Source organism: Hoplias malabaricus, chromosome Y (assembly GCF_029633855.1).
Source record: "Hoplias malabaricus isolate fHopMal1 chromosome Y, fHopMal1.hap1, whole genome shotgun sequence".
In the NCBI taxonomy this organism is placed as follows: Eukaryota; Metazoa; Chordata; class Actinopteri; order Characiformes; family Erythrinidae; genus Hoplias; species Hoplias malabaricus.
In genome coordinates this window covers 6,607,222-6,626,282 of record NC_089820.1, presented here as the reverse complement: position 1 = coordinate 6,626,282, position 19,061 = coordinate 6,607,222, and the positions used below count along the sequence as shown (strand labels likewise).

The 19,061-nt window shown below is 37.6% G+C and overlaps 1 protein-coding gene across 3 annotated transcripts in view; it reads left to right on the top strand.

Moving 5' to 3' along the window:
• The window catches only part of LOC136678653 (netrin receptor UNC5D-like), a 241,458-nt gene that overhangs the window by 203,091 nt on the left and 19,306 nt on the right, over positions 1-19,061 (top strand). For all 3 annotated transcript variants that reach the window (XM_066656735.1, XM_066656736.1, XM_066656734.1), the window contains 2 exons: positions 6,705-6,876; positions 14,914-15,141. In XM_066656735.1, coding sequence (XP_066512832.1) covers positions 6,705-6,876; positions 14,914-15,141 — 400 coding nt within the window. The remainder of the gene's footprint in view (positions 1-6,704; positions 6,877-14,913; positions 15,142-19,061) is intronic.

The following is a 19,061-nucleotide window of genomic DNA, read 5'->3' as shown; positions in this document are numbered from 1 at the left end:
AAGCCTATTTTATGCCTTATGTAATAAGCCCAGTGATGCCAAGTATTACTTACTAGAATAAGGTTCTTGTAGGATTGCTTTTAAAGAAGGGGGCTGGGGATTGGGATATGAATAGCTCTTCAGATACTCAATCCATCCTGCTTTCTGCTTTTAAAATGATTTTCCATTTTTCCTTCTCTCTCTCTCTCTCTCTCTCTCTCTCTCTCTCTCTCTCTCTCTTTCTCTCTGTCTCTCTCTCTTCTGTTGAATCTTGCTTCGCCTCTTGGGCCCTCGCAAAACAGCCATCCTCCAAGCTGTCACTCAACCCTCTCATTGGCCAGGAGAGACCAATGGAGAATTGAATTTCCCTCTCGCTTTACTCATATAGTTCTCAGTGAGCACTCTCTTCTTCCTCCGAAAACATAATAGAAATCCATTAAAAACTCCAAACACGATCGACCGCCGCATCTGCCCCCAGAGGTCTTCAGGTGTTTCTGTATTCCCTTGAAATGTATGTGGAGACTTTGGCATCAAAGCTTTTGTCCTAATGACTGTATCAGCATTTTCGTCTTTGCTCTCTTGTTTTTTGTCGTGAAGAAGATGGTCATTGCAAAGCTTTGGCAAATCCCTTGAGTCAGACCCTTAATTATATGTTCATTAGTTGTATATAATTATATACATATAATTACACCAGGCCATTAATTATATGCTTGAGTCAATAAATCAGAGACTTGACTCTGAGACTCTCAGTGATTCTCCTGAATTGAAGGGTATTCTTTAGGAGTCAGAAACAAACTGTACCATTCTGGGAAGGATTTATTTCAGAACATTGCTGTGAGGATTTGATGGCTTTAAGCAGTGCAGGTCTGTATACTGGTTCATTCAGTGTAAATATTCAGTGTAAAACTGGTAAATATTCATCCTATTGTCTGTGTTTTTAACATACCATAATACCGTGGTATGCAAAAAGAGGCGAATTTTAACACTGCATAATTTGGACTCAGCACAAAGAGCACAAAGTCCTAGCACCCCTGTTGCTAGCAACAATAAGCTAGCACATATGTACTAAGGACCTCGGGGAGTTTGGCTTTTTGCCCCACTGCAGTGATGTTGAAAAATGCAGACCTTTTGTCAGTTCCTGTACTTAACACCTCTTTTGCTTTTTTAATGTTCAGTGTTAATACACTTTTAAAGGTATTTTAAAGACATATATATATATATATGCTATAATGTGATACACATTTTTGGCCGTACTACCCAGCCCTGCCCTTACTTTCAGCTACAGTAACATTAGTCAGGTGAGGCACTGATTGTGGTTATTTAGTTTATCCCAAAGGTACTAGATGGAGCTCCATTACTGTAGAGAAAGGGTTCTTAACCTAAGAGTCATGACACCCTTGGGGTTCTTAATGTTGATACTTGACATTTCCTTTTCATGTTTTTCAACAGAGATTGTACCAACTACATTTCCATATCCAAAACTGATGAACACTGCAAATGTTTTTGGACATAAAGCGTATGTTGCTGGATTTAAATTTTAATTTCATCAGTTAAGTCGACTGAGCTTTTATCCTGAGCCATCATTTTATTCCTTTATTATTATTTTTTGCTTGTTTGTTTATTTGTTTCCTTTTGCAAAGTGTTGTGAGCAAAAGCCGGTCATGGCAAGTGACTTTCAGAGAGATTTTTACCAATCCCTTGAGTGGAGCCATTAATTATCCAAACGTTAAACATATGTATTAGGTGTGAAGGAGGTTGTTGGCGTATTACGACCCTCGTCTTCACTCCATCAGATCCCCATTAAAACGAGACCCCAGAAGACGCTAATGGATCCTGTTCATTTCTCGTTAAGTCTGGTGTCTCTTGCCGCGTCCCAGAATGCCGTGCTGCCTGTCTCATGGGGGATGAATCATCAGTCACTTTGAATAATGCGCCTCATTACAGCCCCACGGTGGAGCCAGCGCAAGACCCTCGACAATGATGTGGAGTGGAATTATAAAGAGGGGGAAAAAAAGAAAAGACTAGATGCTTTAGATACTTGGATTTCGGTTTCACAGGTGATATGCCACTCCAGACCCTGGTCATTGCAGCTCGAATATTACCACACTGTAATAATGCAGCTTTCATTTGCATATGTAAAATGAAGTAGAGCTTTGGGTTTGTTAATAGATAATACATACGATTCACAGAGTTTATAAGGGGCTCGATTAAGGAATAGGGGGATTTTAAAAGGTTAACTTAATAGTTGTAGGATTTAAATATATTAGAGATAGGGTTTGTAGTGTTTTAACAGAGATATGGTCAAATTTGCAGCTGACTATATCTTGATTTGTAGGGTTTTAAAGGAACTCTAGGTAAAATTTGGTATTTTGGCTCTTTCTGAACTACTATGCAGAGGGTAGTTCACTTTTACAACACATTCCTGAAATCTAGGTGGAATGGGGAGGGAGAGGGTGATTTCCTACCCTCTTCTAACAGTTACATAGTGCAGTGCTGAGTCCAGAGTAGCAATGACAGGAGCTGTATTATTTACATTACAGGTTAGTGGAGCTTATGTTCAAGTTTATGAAGCTGTAATTTTAATGTAAAAATATTACCTTGTGTTCCTTGAAATTGAATAGACCTAGGATTGGAAGAGTTTGAGTAAAGTTTGGCCTAGAGTTTTTATGGCTTGTATTGGGCAAGATGTAGGGTCTGTAGATTGTAATTCATCTTTTTAGGGTTTTTAGACTTATACAATATCTCAGAATTTTAATATGTAAATACAATGAAAAGTTAAACCTCAGATATCCATAACATTTGTACAATCACTAACACTGGTGGTGCTGTTTAATTTCAACTTTTCTAGTGAGAGAAACTGTGCTGCTTCAAACTTTTTGTAGCTAAGGATTAGGTTTTCCAGGAGGAGCTGTATGTGTGAATGCAAATGTAACAGTGTAACAGTTGTATCCTGCCAGCCTCCAAGTACAAAGTCCAGGTAATGTCAGAGTGAGCCCCTGTGTGAAGAGATGTGTAAACCACACCGAATATTTCCAGCCTTGAGAAAGTGCCAGACATGGAAAAACTTCGGTGAAATAAAAAAAATAATCATGCAATCTTCATTTTTGTTGATTTTTATATCTACTACAGCATTTTAAATACAGCTGCTGTCCTTTGCATTTTATAAAAATTTAATGATTAATGGAGCAATGGAAATGCTCCAAAATTTATTGGAATAAAACCTTTTATATTCCTTAAGTCATTCTCTTATTTGTCTTTACATATTGACAATATGTAGGGCTTGTAATAAGTGAGACCTAGGGTTCAGTAAAAGGTTGTGCATAAGATTTGTTTGGTCTTAATAGGTTAGACCTGTTTACAGTTGAGTAAGTTCAAATCCAGCACATTCGTTCATTCATTGTCTGTTACCGGTTATCCAGTTCAGGGTCGCAGTGGGTCTGGAGCCTACCCAGAATCACTGGGTACAAGGCAGGAACACACCCTGAAGGCGGTGCCAGTCCTTCACAGGGTGACACACACTCACACATTCACTTACATACTCACACCCATGGACACTTTTGAGTCGCCAACGTGTGTTTTTGGACCGTGAGAGGAAACCGGAGCACCCAGAGGAAACCCACGCGGACACAGGGAGAACACACCAAACTCCTCAGAGACAGGACTTAAATCCACAACCTCCAGGTCCCTAGAGCTGTGTGACTTCGACACTACCTGCTGCGCCACCGTGCCGCCAAATGCAGCACAGTTACAGATATTTTTAAACCAAAGCCACATTGCATATTTTCCAGCGAGTGATTGATGAACCTGAGTCAGTTCTGCTTGCTTTCAGCGCTGAGACGTTAATTGAGGAAGAATTTCTGACTCAAGCCCGTGTTTATGGTGGCTGAACTGTTGTGGGTGTTGAGCGACAGCTCCTTCCTGAGAGCCTCGCTCTTGAGAAACATTACGCAAGGTCTTTGGAACAGATTTCCCTGACGAGCTCTTCTCGGCTCCTCAAGTCATTAAAGTAAGGACCAGTTGGGACATCTGAAGTGCCATCGAAGCACAGCACCTCTCACTGATTCACCAGAGTGAGTCATGTCACACATTCAAAACAACTTAAACAATGAGGGTAAAGAAACCCAGCAAGTGCCAAGTGACTTGGATTACATCAACAAGCACAAAAGACCTGATTTCTGTAGAGGAGGGTGTAGAGATGAGGAGCATTATGGAATACATATGAAACTAGCACTCCTCTGTAAATGTTCCAGGATGAGAAGGTTTTTCATGAATGTTTATAATAAAAAACTAGCTTTATATTCAACTCCTAATCCCAAACAGCCTAATACCAGCCTCCAAAATAAAATTGCATTTTCTTCTTTAATGGAAGTTATTTTCTCCAGTGATTCTTCTTCACGTTTTGGAACAGATGTTCTACTGACACCTAGTGGCATTGATGCAATAGAGATTATGTACTATACCTTTTAACATGACTTCTCCATTGTGAGGAACCAACTCTACAGACCACAAAGCGTGCCATAGACAGAATAAAACAATAAGGAATCACTTTTGTAGACATTCTTTGTTCCTTTCGATGGTAAAATGGCCTTTCAGAAGAGTTTTGCATATGGTACAACAAGGGTTCTTCTGTTGTTACGATGTTAAGTTTGTTACAATAGAAGAGTCTTTTTTGGTGCTGTGTACAAACGTTTTAAGAAGAATCCTACATAGAACCATCTCTAGCACATTCCTCATCAATCTGAAGAACCCCTTCACAATGCCAAGAACCCTTTAATCATGCAAAAGATTCTTCAAGTGTTTAGCTTTATAGAACCATTTGTTTACTATAGAATCATCAATTTTAAGTGTGCATATTCTGCAGGTTTAAAGGGTTCCCAAGAGTCAACGTAGAAAAAATGGCTTAGGTTTATAATCTAAACCACTGGTTCTCAAAGGTTTTTTTCTGCAGTGCTTTGTAGATAAGAATATATTTAAGACCTCCCACCCCCCACTCCAACACACACTGCAGCTCTGAGACTCCGCAGATACTAAGCTAACAGTTATGGGGTGTGCTTAGGGGATACATTTCCTCAATCTGTAGTGCAGTTTCTGCAGTGCTGAGCCCAAAGTGGCAGGTATATTCTCCATATTACAGGTCAGTGGAGCATCACAATGAATTTGAAGCTGTAATTTTAGGTTTTACCCAGTGTTCTTTGAAATAGAATAGACTTAGAATTGGATTGAGTTTGGATAAAGTTTGACCTAGAGTTTGTATGGAATTTGTTGGGTCTTTAGATTGTAATTAAACTCACCTGGGGTATATAGGTTTGATGTGTATTTAACATGTAAATACAGCAAAAAGGAACACCTCAGATATCTGTAACATTGGTTTGGACATCACAAAATGACAAAATGTAAGAAGTAAACCAAAATCATGAGGGAACAACACAATCGCCTCGGGAAGAACTAAAAAAAAAAACTCACTAGGAAGAGCAAGGTCCCAGGCTGGAAAAATTCCAGCATTTTATATTTTTATTCTTGGCTGAGACTGCAGAGCAACGTAGACACAACAACGCACAAGTATAAATACTCTCAGTTGCATAGGCCACTTATGCTGGTGACTGTATGAACTCTGCCTTGAATTGAAGCAGTAGCATAAGCCATTATATGTAACAATCAGTTGTACCAACTTTAGCAGCAACAACTGCTTCCATAAACTGGATATCAAATTTTGCTTATTTTTTTTATGGAATTTCATTGATGTAGCCATATTGCATCAACTGTGAAAGCAAAATGCCACTGTTTAAGGTCCTGCAACATAATTTCAACTTGTGTTGTTGTTTTGTTTACAGAATGTTTACAGTATGTGTGCTAACTCTGCTCATTAGCAGACTTGATTTTATCGCAAGAAAAAAAAGAAAAACATGGAAGGTGATGATAACCTGCTGGAAGTGATCAGAAGCCTCATGAATATTCAGCAGCCGGTAAATGACTTGCTCTCAGATGCCCTTTGAGGACTGGCAGCTTTCTTGCAGAGCTAGAGGCCTCTAATGATTTTGGAGAGTGCTAACTTGGCAGCTGGGCTAATTGTTGACGGAGACTCATGTGTTAGGTGTGTACGAACAGTTGTGGTGCAGTGTGTTCATGTCAACTCATCCAGATGAGTCACCGTGTTATAAATTGGCCCAGGTTTGTTATGTGAGTGTTAACAGAAGCTTGTAAATGACACATTGGACTTTAACAGCTTCAATTAGTGTGGCATAGATTTGCATCAAGATATTTGCTACTGTTGAAATAACAGTATATCATGATATAAAGGGGTAAAAAGTTATAAAGCCATAAAAAATAATACAAGTGTAAGTAAATAAATATTGTGTTACCAAGGAGTCCACTACCATCCTGAAGATTCCCTTGTCCACTGCTTAACCTCAAACTCAGCTCACAATGACAACCACTGGCTCAGGATTTGCTGAGTGCTTTTCACTTCCTGGCACATTCACAATGTGGATTTGACTGCTTTCCTCCACAAAAACAGTGAAGTCAGATACTGATGTTGGGTGAGTGGTTCTGGCCCTTGACCTATTCCAGTACTGAATGGTGCTCCATCACTCTCCTGCTCCTCAGCCCAATGCTAGGAGGCTTTATACCCCTCGTACATATCTACTCCACTCGTTTGGTATTGAATTTTTTGTTTCCAAAGTTTGTCAAGAGCTTGTAAAAGTTCCACTTTTTCTGTATCTCCACAGTGCTCCTTCAGAAGAGAGGTGTGAGATCCTGCTAGGGCCTGAGGTCACATACGGACCCCCGGGGCTGAGCCTGTCCTCTCCCGTCGCCATGACGATAGCCCACTGCGCTGAGGTCAGCACCGAAAACTGGAACATTCAGCTCAAGAGACAGACCAAGGATAACAAGTGGGAGGTACAGAACTCATCTCTCCTCTCTTGACCTTCGCCGTATTTGAAATTCAGATGAGCGTGGATAGCAATGCTCTACAGATTTGTCGTGCTTTTCTCTCTCGTAGTTGCTCTTGACTAAATCTTTAGTTCAGGTTATTGTTTAAAATAATAATAATACCAATAATTATGATGATATATATTTTGTCTATTTAAGTCTACTGTAATAGAGTCCCACTTTGTAATATGAAGACAGGGTCTCTAACACTTTACGGTAAGTCATCGTTCAAAAGGTTACATGACACCTGCATAAACCTTGAATGACAACTGATCGTTCATGACAAACGTACATTAATATCCGTAAAGGTGTATTCCAGCAAGAGTTAGCTGTAATAAAGATTTATTTTGGCAAATTCAACTTACAAGGTGTTATTATTGATTCTTGTTGCAATATGCCTTTCATGTAGGTTTATGTCAGTCGCCATTAAAGGCTTACAGGTGTTACGCTGCCTTATGAGTGATGGCCTACAGTAATATGTGACCTACAGGAGCCAGCTGAAGGATAAACCCCAAGGGACAACTTTGAGTTAACTGCTCAATAATTAACAGTGGCAGGAATTTACAGGCTTGGATGAAACCCATTAACTCATGATTTTAAAGCCAAATTCTTGGCTGGCATCATTCACAGGACTTAGCTACAGTGCTGTCAGAAAGTATTCACCTCCGCCTGGTGCCCTACCTTGAAGTAAATTAGTCACACTAAATGATTTATAAGTGTTAACATGTTATCTTACCTTATCTTCATGCATGGAGCTTGAGTAGGATTAGGAGAACATGCGAAAACACACCCACACAAAAAAAAAACCCTTCAGAAAGGTATTGAAACTCTCATACCCTGTGGAATCCTACTTGGCCCTTGATTTAAGGCCAAGCATAAGCTGCCCATTTAAGGTCCACCCACAGCATTTCTATAGAGTTCAGGGCAGGACTATAACTAGACTACTCTGAAACCTTCCTTTTTTTACCACTTTATAGGGGCACTTGCTCTGGTACTTAGGGTCATTATTTTTCCTGTAAAACACAATTGCATTTGAGCTTCACAGCTTCAGATCAAAGACAAAAGTACTCCAGCAGCATTTTCTTGAAGAGGAAAGTATTCTTAGAGAATCCATAGAAATTGGTTCGTAAGCCTCTCTGGGCTGATTCATTCATTCATTCATTATCTGTAACTGCTTATCCAAGTCAGGGTCGCGGTGGGTCCAGAGCCTACCTGGAATCATTGGGCGCAAGGCGGGGAATATACCCTGGAGGGGGCACCAGTCCTTCACAGGGCAACACAGACAAACACACATTCACTCACACCTACGGACAATTTGGAGTCACCAATCCACCTACCAACGTGTGTTTTTGGACTGTGGGAGGAAACCGGAGCACCCGGAGGAAACCCACGCAGACACAGGGAGAACACACCACACTCCTCACAGACAGTCATCCGGAGCGGGAACCCACACGAACCCCCTGGAGCTGTGTGACTGCGACACTACCTGCTGCACCACCGTGCCGCCCTCTCTCTGGGCTGATGCATTTCATAAACTTTTGCAGGAAGATGTTATCTTGCTTCTTGTCTACAAAACATTACTCATTACTGGAAAGGTACTTTTTAAGAGGCATTAAGGTTCAACTGGCTGTAATCAAGCTTTTGAACTTGCCTAATCTAACTGATCCCAAATGAAAATGGTAAATTGGTTGACTGGTTAACAGTTATATTTCTCACATGGTCAGTTGGTGAGAAAGGAATTTTTTTTTTAATTATTATTAATTTATTTATTTTTCTTTTGATCTGTCAAACCTATTGACTAGTCTAAAACAATTACATGTGACCAATACTTTTTCACAGCATTGGATATAAATGCCAGGCTGTTTTCAAATGCTGCTGCATTGTGTCAGCTGAGGATGCCCTGTGGTGGCGAGAGGAAATGGAAGGCAGAGTGAGGAAAAAAAAAGAACAAACAATTACAGTCTGCAGGAAGCCGCAGGGCTGTTGGACAGAGGTGACCGTGAGGCCACAGGGACGGTCAAACATGGCCTGTATCGATCCACCTCCACTAAGGAAAGACAAGCTGAAATGACCAGCGACGTGAGGCAGTTGGGAAGAGAATCATACCAAGGCTATGGCTCCTGACCCGGTCACTCACTCAGCACTAAATCGAAGGCTTGTCTCTTGTGCTTAACAAGACCCTGCTCTCCTGTTTACAGAGTGACTTTCACACACTCGCCTTAGTGTGATATTAATTGCTTGTGATTATTCTTGGATCTCTCTCAGATCCCTGAAGATTACACAGTCGCATGCTTTTCTAGCACAGTGCTTTACCCTGAGAATTCTAGTTAGTAGATTTGATGCTTTGGAATACTGTTACAGTAATGTCATTAATTATTTCATTTCCACTTTATTCAATTGTTATTCAATGTCGGGATAATTCTGAGGACACAGGCTTTGAGTAAGAGTGTTCTTGAGTAAGAAAGGGGAAACACAAATGTAAATAGGTAGAAATAATGGATCACTGGACCATGCAAGGCTACTGTTGTCCCCGTTATTTAAACAGTACTAAGAAATAAGGAAAATAATCAGGTGTATGTGTATATTTCAAGGAAAGAAGACCCCTGGGTCTGAAAGAATGTTGAGCTGTCAAAAGGAAATAGATAAAAAAAAGAATAAAACAAACAAAGAAGCTGTGGTGTTTTTTAATTTTTGTTTTTTTTATTTAGTAAGCTCTTTGGATTTATGAAATGCTCTATATATTTAAAAAAATGCATTATTCATTCATTCATTCATTCATTCATTCTTTGTCTGTGGTCACCGTGGGTCCAGAGCCTACCTGGAATCATTGAGTGCAAGGCGGGAATACACCATGGAGGGGGCGCCAGTCTTTCACAGGGCAAATTATTATTATTATCATTAAATGGACTTTACATTACTGAACATGTTCAGCATCAAAAACCGCAGTCAACCTTTTTTTCCAATATTTTTTCCAACTTTTGAATATATGAAGTTTCCATTCAATCTAATTAATCATTTACATAATAAACAAACGTTCATATACGAAGCATTTCAAAGTGCTTTATTTATATTAAGTCTAAAATTAAGCCAAAAGCAAAAACATAAGGACAAAAAGAATAAGATATGATGAAAAAATTATAAACTGACAATTGAATAAAAATAAATTAACTGACAGTTATTTTATAAATAGTTTAAAAAGCACACTTTTTAACTAAGCACACAAATAAAAAAGCAATCAAATAAGCACACTTGTTTCTGAAATACTGGAAAGCTTTCATATAAAATTAGACTAAATGTACGAGGGTACATGTTTTAGATCATGCAAATGGAAGGTGGGCTGGATAAGGCTTGGACTGATCTTTCTTTTCCTTCAATTGTTTAGACTTGTAATCACTTCCAATAGCAACCGTGGCCAAGCAGGGCAGAGCCTGACTTTTTGTGTTCTAAGCACAGCAAGGGGTGTAACATTACTCGAGGACAAGTCAACGTCAGGATGAGAAAATTTGAGGATAAATCAATGAGCTCCTCGGGTAAAACAGAAAAGGCCAGTGGCGGTGTCAAGTCACCTCTGTAAACAGCTGCTACTTGACCTCACTCCGCATTAATGCTATCCTTTCTTCTTGGCTCTCTCCGCTCAAGTCTGTCCATCGTATACAATACCCTCTTTCGTTTTCATCAGATCACAAAAGGCCGGCCTCTCCCGAGGTCACTCTGTTTGAAATGTATGTCGCTTTGAAAAGCTCCAGTCTCACACAGAAGCGAGCTAGAGGGAAAAGAGTGCTGCATTATATCGATATGTCTGTGCAGCCATTGGAGACCTGACCTTGGAGATTGTAGGGCAGTTCTCAGTGAATTTAACGAGTTTAGTGAGATCTTCCTGCCAGTGGCAGCCTGACTACTCTTTTACACAAAAGAAGATGCCATGGTAGTGCAACTTTCTTTCTCTTCTCTGTCTTTCCGTATGCCCCCAGTACCTATGACTGGGACGGGGTTGAAATGCAAATTACTATCAATAACGGTAGTTTTTTTTAATATATAGATTGTGCAAAGACATAGTTTAAACAGATTAGCTTATCCATTTGTTGTTTTTATTATTATTATTATTATTATTTATTTTTTTATTACTGTTATTATTGTTGTTGTTGTTGTTATAATAATAATAATTATTGTTATTATTATTATTATTATTATTGTTTACTTTTATTTTTAAATGGCTACAAGTTGGGAAATTGGCCATTTTAAACATGATGTAAATTTTACATTCAAAACTGAATCTTTTATACCCACTCAGGTAAAAGTACATTGTTGTCACTAAATGTACACACAGTGTAAATGTACCTTTAAAGGTACAACAGTTGTTTTAAAGTTCAGTTTTGTTCCCAAAAGGTACATTACATTCTCTTCTCCAGAAGGAGAGGGTAATTTTTGTAAGCTTTCATTAGGGAACTGAGTAAAATAAAAGAACATAAAATAAGTCCTGATGATGAAATGAGGCATATGAAATCAACACAGTTTTAAAATCTACAGTTCTAACAGAATAAGGTACAATCATGTTCCCTGATCAAAGTAGCGAATATGTAAGATTGACGGTACCACCACAGTGTTTACAGAAAGGGGAAAAATTAAAAATTAAACAAAGTAAGTACAACAATCCACAACTAAAACAGAATTTTTTGGGGCTTGTGACTAAATTTACTCATCCCTGCTTTGAATATTTTCCTAGCATTTCTCATCCAGTCCCAAGGCATTAGAGAGGAGTACCATATTTTCAGGCTTCCTCCACCAACTGCATATTGGGCAGATGGTAAAAATATTTTGTCTTTTCAGGGTACATCCACAGCCATGTAAATATTAGTTTTCATGGAATGGTGACTGTTACAGTTGATAACTGTGGTCAGGAAGACAATACATAACTACACAGAATTCCTTAGGCCAGTCACCTACTAATTAGATTTACCTAATTCTACGTAACTGTAGGATTTATTTTGTATAAAACTTTAATTCACAGACTGCAGATTCATGCTGGATTCAAATCTAGTTAGATTTAAGCCAAAATAAATTCTGCCTATTAACAGATGTGTTACAGAAATAAATGTGGAGGTTTAGTGCATTCAGCTCCTCCTTTGGATCTGCTGATTGGTATTTCACTTATATTTGGTACATTCCCAGGCAGGGGTTTTTGTTTAAGGTTGAAACATGCAACCTTTGGCAATACTGTTACACTGCTGCCAGATTCAGATATAAAGTATGCCATTAAATATGTACATTCCTCCTCATTCATTCATTTTCATTCATTTTTGTTAAGGGTTGCAGTGGGTCCACAGCCACTTAAAATCATTGGGCGCAAGATACAGGGTACCAGTCCATCACAGACACACAGTCATTCACATTCTCACATCAGTTTTGAACAGACAGTCCACCTATCAGCATGTTATACACTAAAAAAAAAGTGACTCTTTGAATTTAATGTTTTCAGGAAATTAAATAAGTTGCATCCAGATATAAATTTGAGAAAGAGTTAAGTGAATGTGTAGGTGTTTTTTGACTGTGGGAGGAAACTGTACAACCCAGAGGAGACTCACGCAGACAATTGGAGAACACACCACACTCCTCACAGAGCATGACTCGAGGGTTTGAAGCTGTCTGTTGGTGACACTACCTACAGTGCAACCCACGTGTGTTTCATTTCCTTCATTTGAGAGTAGTATTCATACATCCTTTACAGCTATGCTCACTTTTACATTGTGAGGTTTCATGCAAAATAACTGATTGTTTTTTACAGACAACAGCATATAAACAAACAACATACATAAGGGCAAAACATGATCCTTTATATTATATATTTCACCCTCATGGGTAATTTAAAGTGCTTTATAACAAAAATATAATATATATAAACAGGGATAATGTGTATATATGAAGATTGAAATATGGCTGAGTACCTAAGAGTTGAATATAAATAAAGAAAAGTGGCCTTTAAGTGTACCCAGTGTTTAAAACTCAGATAGCACCTCTGGGTTTGAACCACTTGTACACACCCACTAACATGTCACTAGCATGCTGGTGTTTGGGCCATGCTTAGAATGGTGTTTTGTCCAAATATGGCCTGCTCAGTGCTGCTCCTGTGGGCGTCCTGATCATTGACATACAGGACAGAGGAGTGCAGATAAACTGTGCTGCTATAGATGTGCCACAGTCCGTAACTGTACTCCTACAAAGTGCAGCTACATAGTCAATGAAGCTGATATTATGCCCAATGCGTGTAGGGAAATGCTCAATGTTTCCATTATATTGTGTACCCTCTGTAAAACACAAACATCAGAAGATGAGCAATGATCACAGGAAGCCCTTCAAAACTCTGGCACAAGGACTGCAATTTCAAGTAATAAGGAGAGCACCACTTGTACAGAGGACACTTGTAAAAGGACAGCAGCACCACTCAGCGGCATGTCACAGACAGATGTCACTTTAGGATGAGCAGCACATACATCTCCAAGTGACATGCAGTGTTCTAGATGGAAGGAGTGTTTGTTGGTATATTTTCTCTGTAGTTCACTTTTATATAACTGACCCTGTAGTAGTCTTACATAACTGTACATGTACACAATAGGGCACATAATAGGTTTAGGGCACTTAACTCTCGATTATTCTCACTACCGAGGGTCGATATGCTGTTTGTTCTCACTGAAAATCTCACTGGTACTTGGGGATCAATGATGTTTTGAATGCTCAAGAAATGTAGAATGTTATTATTATTTTTAAAATGCAGTTGTCTTTTTTTTTTTTAAATAGATTGATTAATACAATTTACAGTTTGGGCCAAAACCAGGTGGCATTGTGGCATAACATTTAGTGTCATTGTCACACAGCTCCAGGGTCCTCACTGAAAATCTCATAGGCACTTGATCTTGAATGATGACTTGAATGTAAAAGACAGAATTATATAACTAGAGATGAATGTTGTGTGAAATTTGTTCATACGTTTGAGAGAGTGCGTTGTCATGTGATGCACTGGTGTCCTCTCCAGGGTGTTTACGCTTTGCGCACAGTGATTTCAAGTAGGATCCAGAACCAGTATGACCCTGAACAGTATGAAGCCGTTACAGCACATGAATGAATTAATTAATAGTTTTATCCAAAACCCCCATAAGAGTGAACACTGTCCATGAATCACTTCTTGGAAGTGAGCATATTTGCCAGCTTCAAACGCTTCACAAAGCTGTACGATTATGAATTTGAAATCAGAACCACCCTGTCAAAAGTTTGAGAAGTGAGACACAACTGTGTGAGTTAATCAGAATGAACACATCACAGAGATCATGGATAAAATAATTCTCTTTACTTCCAAGTTCACAAACAGAAATTCACTGACAATTCAGACTATACAAGTTAGTTACGGATTTCATTTTAGACTTTTAGTGATTCTGGCAGCAGTGCCATATTTTTTAATTTGGCACATATCAATGGTGAAATGCAGACTTGTAGACGTAGCCCTGAAATTGTACAAATTGTAAGCGAAATGTATATTTGCATATCTGAAACTGGAGCTAAAGGCACTTAAAGTAAAAAATTGCTTGCATAAATAAGTTTTTATATTTGGATTTCAATATTTTTGCTCAAGCTGATGAACAAAATAAATAAATAAAAACATGAAAACAATCATGAATATAATTAGTTCTGGCTCAAATATAACACCATATAAATCCCTCCACAGAACCATTAGATTCCTGTCTGTATTTCTGTAATCAGCAGTTCCGTTTTTATGGTGCAACTCATTCCTTTTAACACACTGCAAATATTTAGCAAAATTTAAAGCACAGTTTTTTTGTTTTTTTTTTTCATTTTAATTTTATAATTTGGGGCAGGATTTATCACATTGCTATTATATTTTTTTTTCCTTAGGCAAAAATATAGAAACCCATGTCCTTGGATTTGTGTACATTATATACTATATGAATAACATCACATCTATAATAGACACTAGTCACCCTCTCTCCTGTGCAGGAGGTGATGTCAGTGGAGGACGAGTCAACATCCTGTTACTGTCTGCTGGATGCTCATAGCTGCCACCTGTTGCTGGATGAGCCTGGTTCCTTTGCTCTGGTTGGGGAGCCACTGACCCAACTTGCCACCAAGAGGCTGAAGATCGCAGTATTTGGGAATTTGGAGATTTCGTCCCTGAGCTACAGCATTAGAGTATACTGCGTAGATGACACGCCTCATGCCTTTCAGGTCAGCATCACTCTATACACTTTATACATTTCTCTCCCCCACTTAAAAACATGATTTCTTTTTGTTTTCCAGTTTTCACAGCTTGCAAATAAATGAAATTGTTCTCTGTTTGCTTGCTGTTAAATTATTTTCACTTATAAAATCAATTAAATGGATGATGTTTGACCAGAATTGTGTATACATTTGCACACAAATATGTACAAAATTTTGAAATATGGTGTATTATTATATGTCCTTCACAAATAGTCTGGAATTGATTAACATCACATCTTATTTGGGTTTCCTCCCACGTCTCACGCTGGTCTTCACATGGATAATGATAATGGTCAGCATCATCATCACCAAGCCAATGCTCTTCACAATAGCAATGATCAAATGTTCTCCCTGCAAACTGTGATCTGACCAAAAATAAAGAAAAAGAAAAATATAAAGTTTGAGTAAGACCAGTGGAGGATTCATGATAACAGTGGGCAGCTGGTCAACACTTCAGTATTGGCCATTTCAATGCTTTTATAATGCCTGTATTAGCACATATTTCTTGTATTATTCTAAATTGTTGTCTGCCTGTGACTGCAAGGGGCTCAAACCTACAAAAAGAAAGATCCCTGGAAAAGTTTATTTCACTCTACTTACTGCTTTATGAGGTTAAGCAGACACCTTTTATTGCTGAATATTAGAGAGCTGGTATATACTTAAAAAAAAACAAATACCAAAATTGTAGTGTAAAACCTAATGTGTAGTGGGGCAGTAAGTTTTGAAAATACTTAATTTACTTTTATTACTCACAGATATTGATTCTATCATACAACCAATAAGGCCTCAAAAATAAATATCTAAAATGTATTCCAGAAAATTATGATGTAAGAGTGAAAAAAGGCTTTGTTTATTCATATTACTGTTTAATCAAGTTTAATAAGCAGTTAATTATTTAAAATATATATTGACTAATTAAATATTAGCCATTGGCTTGATTCCCGATACTTACATTTTAATAATAATAAAATAGTAATGAATAGTTACAGCGTATATATATATATTATATATATTAATAAGTGCATAATAAAGGCAATATAATGTCACCCTCTTCTGAAGTTACCAGGGTCATGTATCCAAAATTGTCTATAACCACTGTTGAAAGGTAAGGCCATGTTACCTTCACTGCAGTCCGTGTGATTTTGATTTTTCTGCTTTGGGTGTCCATGACTGACTAAAAAACACAACAGGAAATGTATTGCAGATTGTGCCACTTTTCCAACCACATTAACAAGGTTAGTAGATTGACCGCATTAATAAGATCTGTTAGGGTACTTGTAGAGTAGCCTAAATTCATACTCATGCTACTTTGTTAAAATAATTCATGTATAAGTACTCAGAATTAAAATACTGAAGTTTATGGCTAAAATCTAGAAAAAGCATAGTTGCCTTTTCCTTTGCTACATTCTTTGAAACTGTATGATGAAACTTTTATATAGATAGGTAGATAAATATATATAGATAGATAAAATGTGTTATACAGGCAGTATAATATATTGTTTTGCTTGCTTAATTCCTTTTGAAGTAAATCCAAAGCTTATACCTTGATTGTAGTTACTAGTTTGGTCTTCCTGCTGCTGTTCATCCTCAGAGGCTAAAGGGAAAAAGCTGCATTTGTTCATCCTGACTCAAAGACTAAGGATGAGTTTACATGTATAACAATAATATGATCATAATCAGAGTTTTATCCGTAGTCATCTGATTTTTCATATGATGAAGAGGGCATACTCAAAAAAAAAAAAAAAACAGATTATATGATGGTGTTTCAAGGGCGCTTTCTCTGTGCATGTCCACCCTTATCCTGCAACTATAAATTGGTGAAAAATGGTCCCATATTGTGCAGTTTAAAATAATCAAAAATCTTAAATATATACTTAAAAATGTGTTTTTAAGAGCTCTGCTTCAAGACCTTTTGACTGTGGAGAATTTATTCGCTGTTGTTAAGCAACAGGAAAGCGAAGTCTTGTTACTGGATGACTCATGGATGGAGCTAAAACACTGAAGTTTTTTCATCTGACTTTTAAAAGTTTAAATTATATTTTTCAGAATGTTTTATATTCTAATATTTATATTGATCAACTTTAACTTGTAAATTTTTATCTTTACATTAAAATGGGTGAGATCTCTGGATTATAAAAGCCACAACACCAGAGAGTGAGTGGTTTGATACATTTTTAATGAGGCCTTTATTACATACAGCATTGAATCACATGTTTATAGATACAGAACTATAAGTATTTCTACATAATGTTTTTTCTACATTAGTAACATTAAAAAAGTCACAGTTAAAATGTTTTCTAGAGTACAAAAATTGCTCAGCTATTATTTTAGTTCAGTGTAGTTTTCAGTTTAGTTTGTTATGAACAGGCTTCGTTCATAACAGGCTTTCCCTATTCCTACACTGTCCTGAAGTATGTATACGTTAATATCACTGTGGCTAACAGTGTTGCAAAAAATGCAAAAAAAATTATATTTTTATTAACCAAAATAATATATTATTGATAAAATACAAAAAAGGATTTGCTTTGTCATTAATGTGGAAAACATATATTTCTATATAAACATCTAAATGAGTGCTGTATGTAATTGAGATGTTGTATAAAACACTGAAAAATAAAAACACTCCACCTATGGTGGTGTAGCTTTATCCAGATATTTCACCTGTTTTTGTCTAAAGTTACAGTTAAAAAGAGACTATAAAAATTTAATTTTATTTATTTATTTATTTTTGAAAGCTTTCTTCTCCATAACAACGTGAAATGGCCAGAGATGACTGTCCCTTCTTGCCATGTGTTCAATTGCTTCAGAGTGTGGTTCTAAAGCCATCCTGCTTACTAACAGCTCTGAAAACAGTAAACATACAAGAGCACCTTGTAGTTACGTGCCTTGAGTTTCCTTGACGATGATGTTAAATTTATGTTTTGAAAAACTAAAAAGACGGACCGTGTCTTATTCTTTGCAAATTTATGTTTTGATTTAAAAAAATTTTAATTTTTACATCATGGATTTGGAGTATGAAATTAAAACCAAATAACCATCCATTTTTCATTTCTTTTATATCTGTTTTTAAAATGAAAAAGAATGAACAGAAGGTACACAGACCTTTGGCAGTAATTTAGTTCCATGCTCATGAACCCTGTATTAGTTAACTGCTTGTAAACTTCTTGAATGTGTTATTATCAAAATCTGATGTTCTACGTTTATCAGAATATCCTGAATATCCAGAATATTTCACCAGATCTGTTCATACTCACTGTAGAGCTCCACCCCTTCTCCAAACACCAGGGTCTGGTCATATGAAGCACAGAAGTAAATGCAAAGATCTGTCTTAGTCACACTCAATATCGTCAAGGTGATTAACCTCCCCGACATAGTGCCCTTCAGGTTAGTGTCAATGGGCTGAAGAATGGATAATTCACCGTTGTTTTTCAGACTTGTGACCATTAACTGTTTGGGCCGGGCTTCGTCACCCATCCTCAGCCAGTAGATTTTCTGATGATATGGCATCCCGCATGTTACATTGGCCGTCTCTCCAAGTTTGACCTGTGTCCTCTTTAAGGCGTCCAAAGATTTTAATATGGAAAAGATGTTCATAGCTGAAAGGGGATAAACAGCGGGCTGATACTGAGTATCTATGTTGAACAGTAAATTCTTGAATAAATTTATGTTCAAGGCTGCTATATGTGGCATGATAGCATCCCCCAAGCTGAAGAATTATTTTTAATATGACCACTTTGGCCTCTTGATAGTGCCACATTAAATGTGAAAGCCGAGTTAGTAATGTATTTTTTGCTCCATTTCAAATTATGCAACGTGCTACTGCTGTATCTTTTAGGCTGGAATGGAAAAAAGAAAAAAAAACTGCCCATCTTGGCTTTCCATTACAC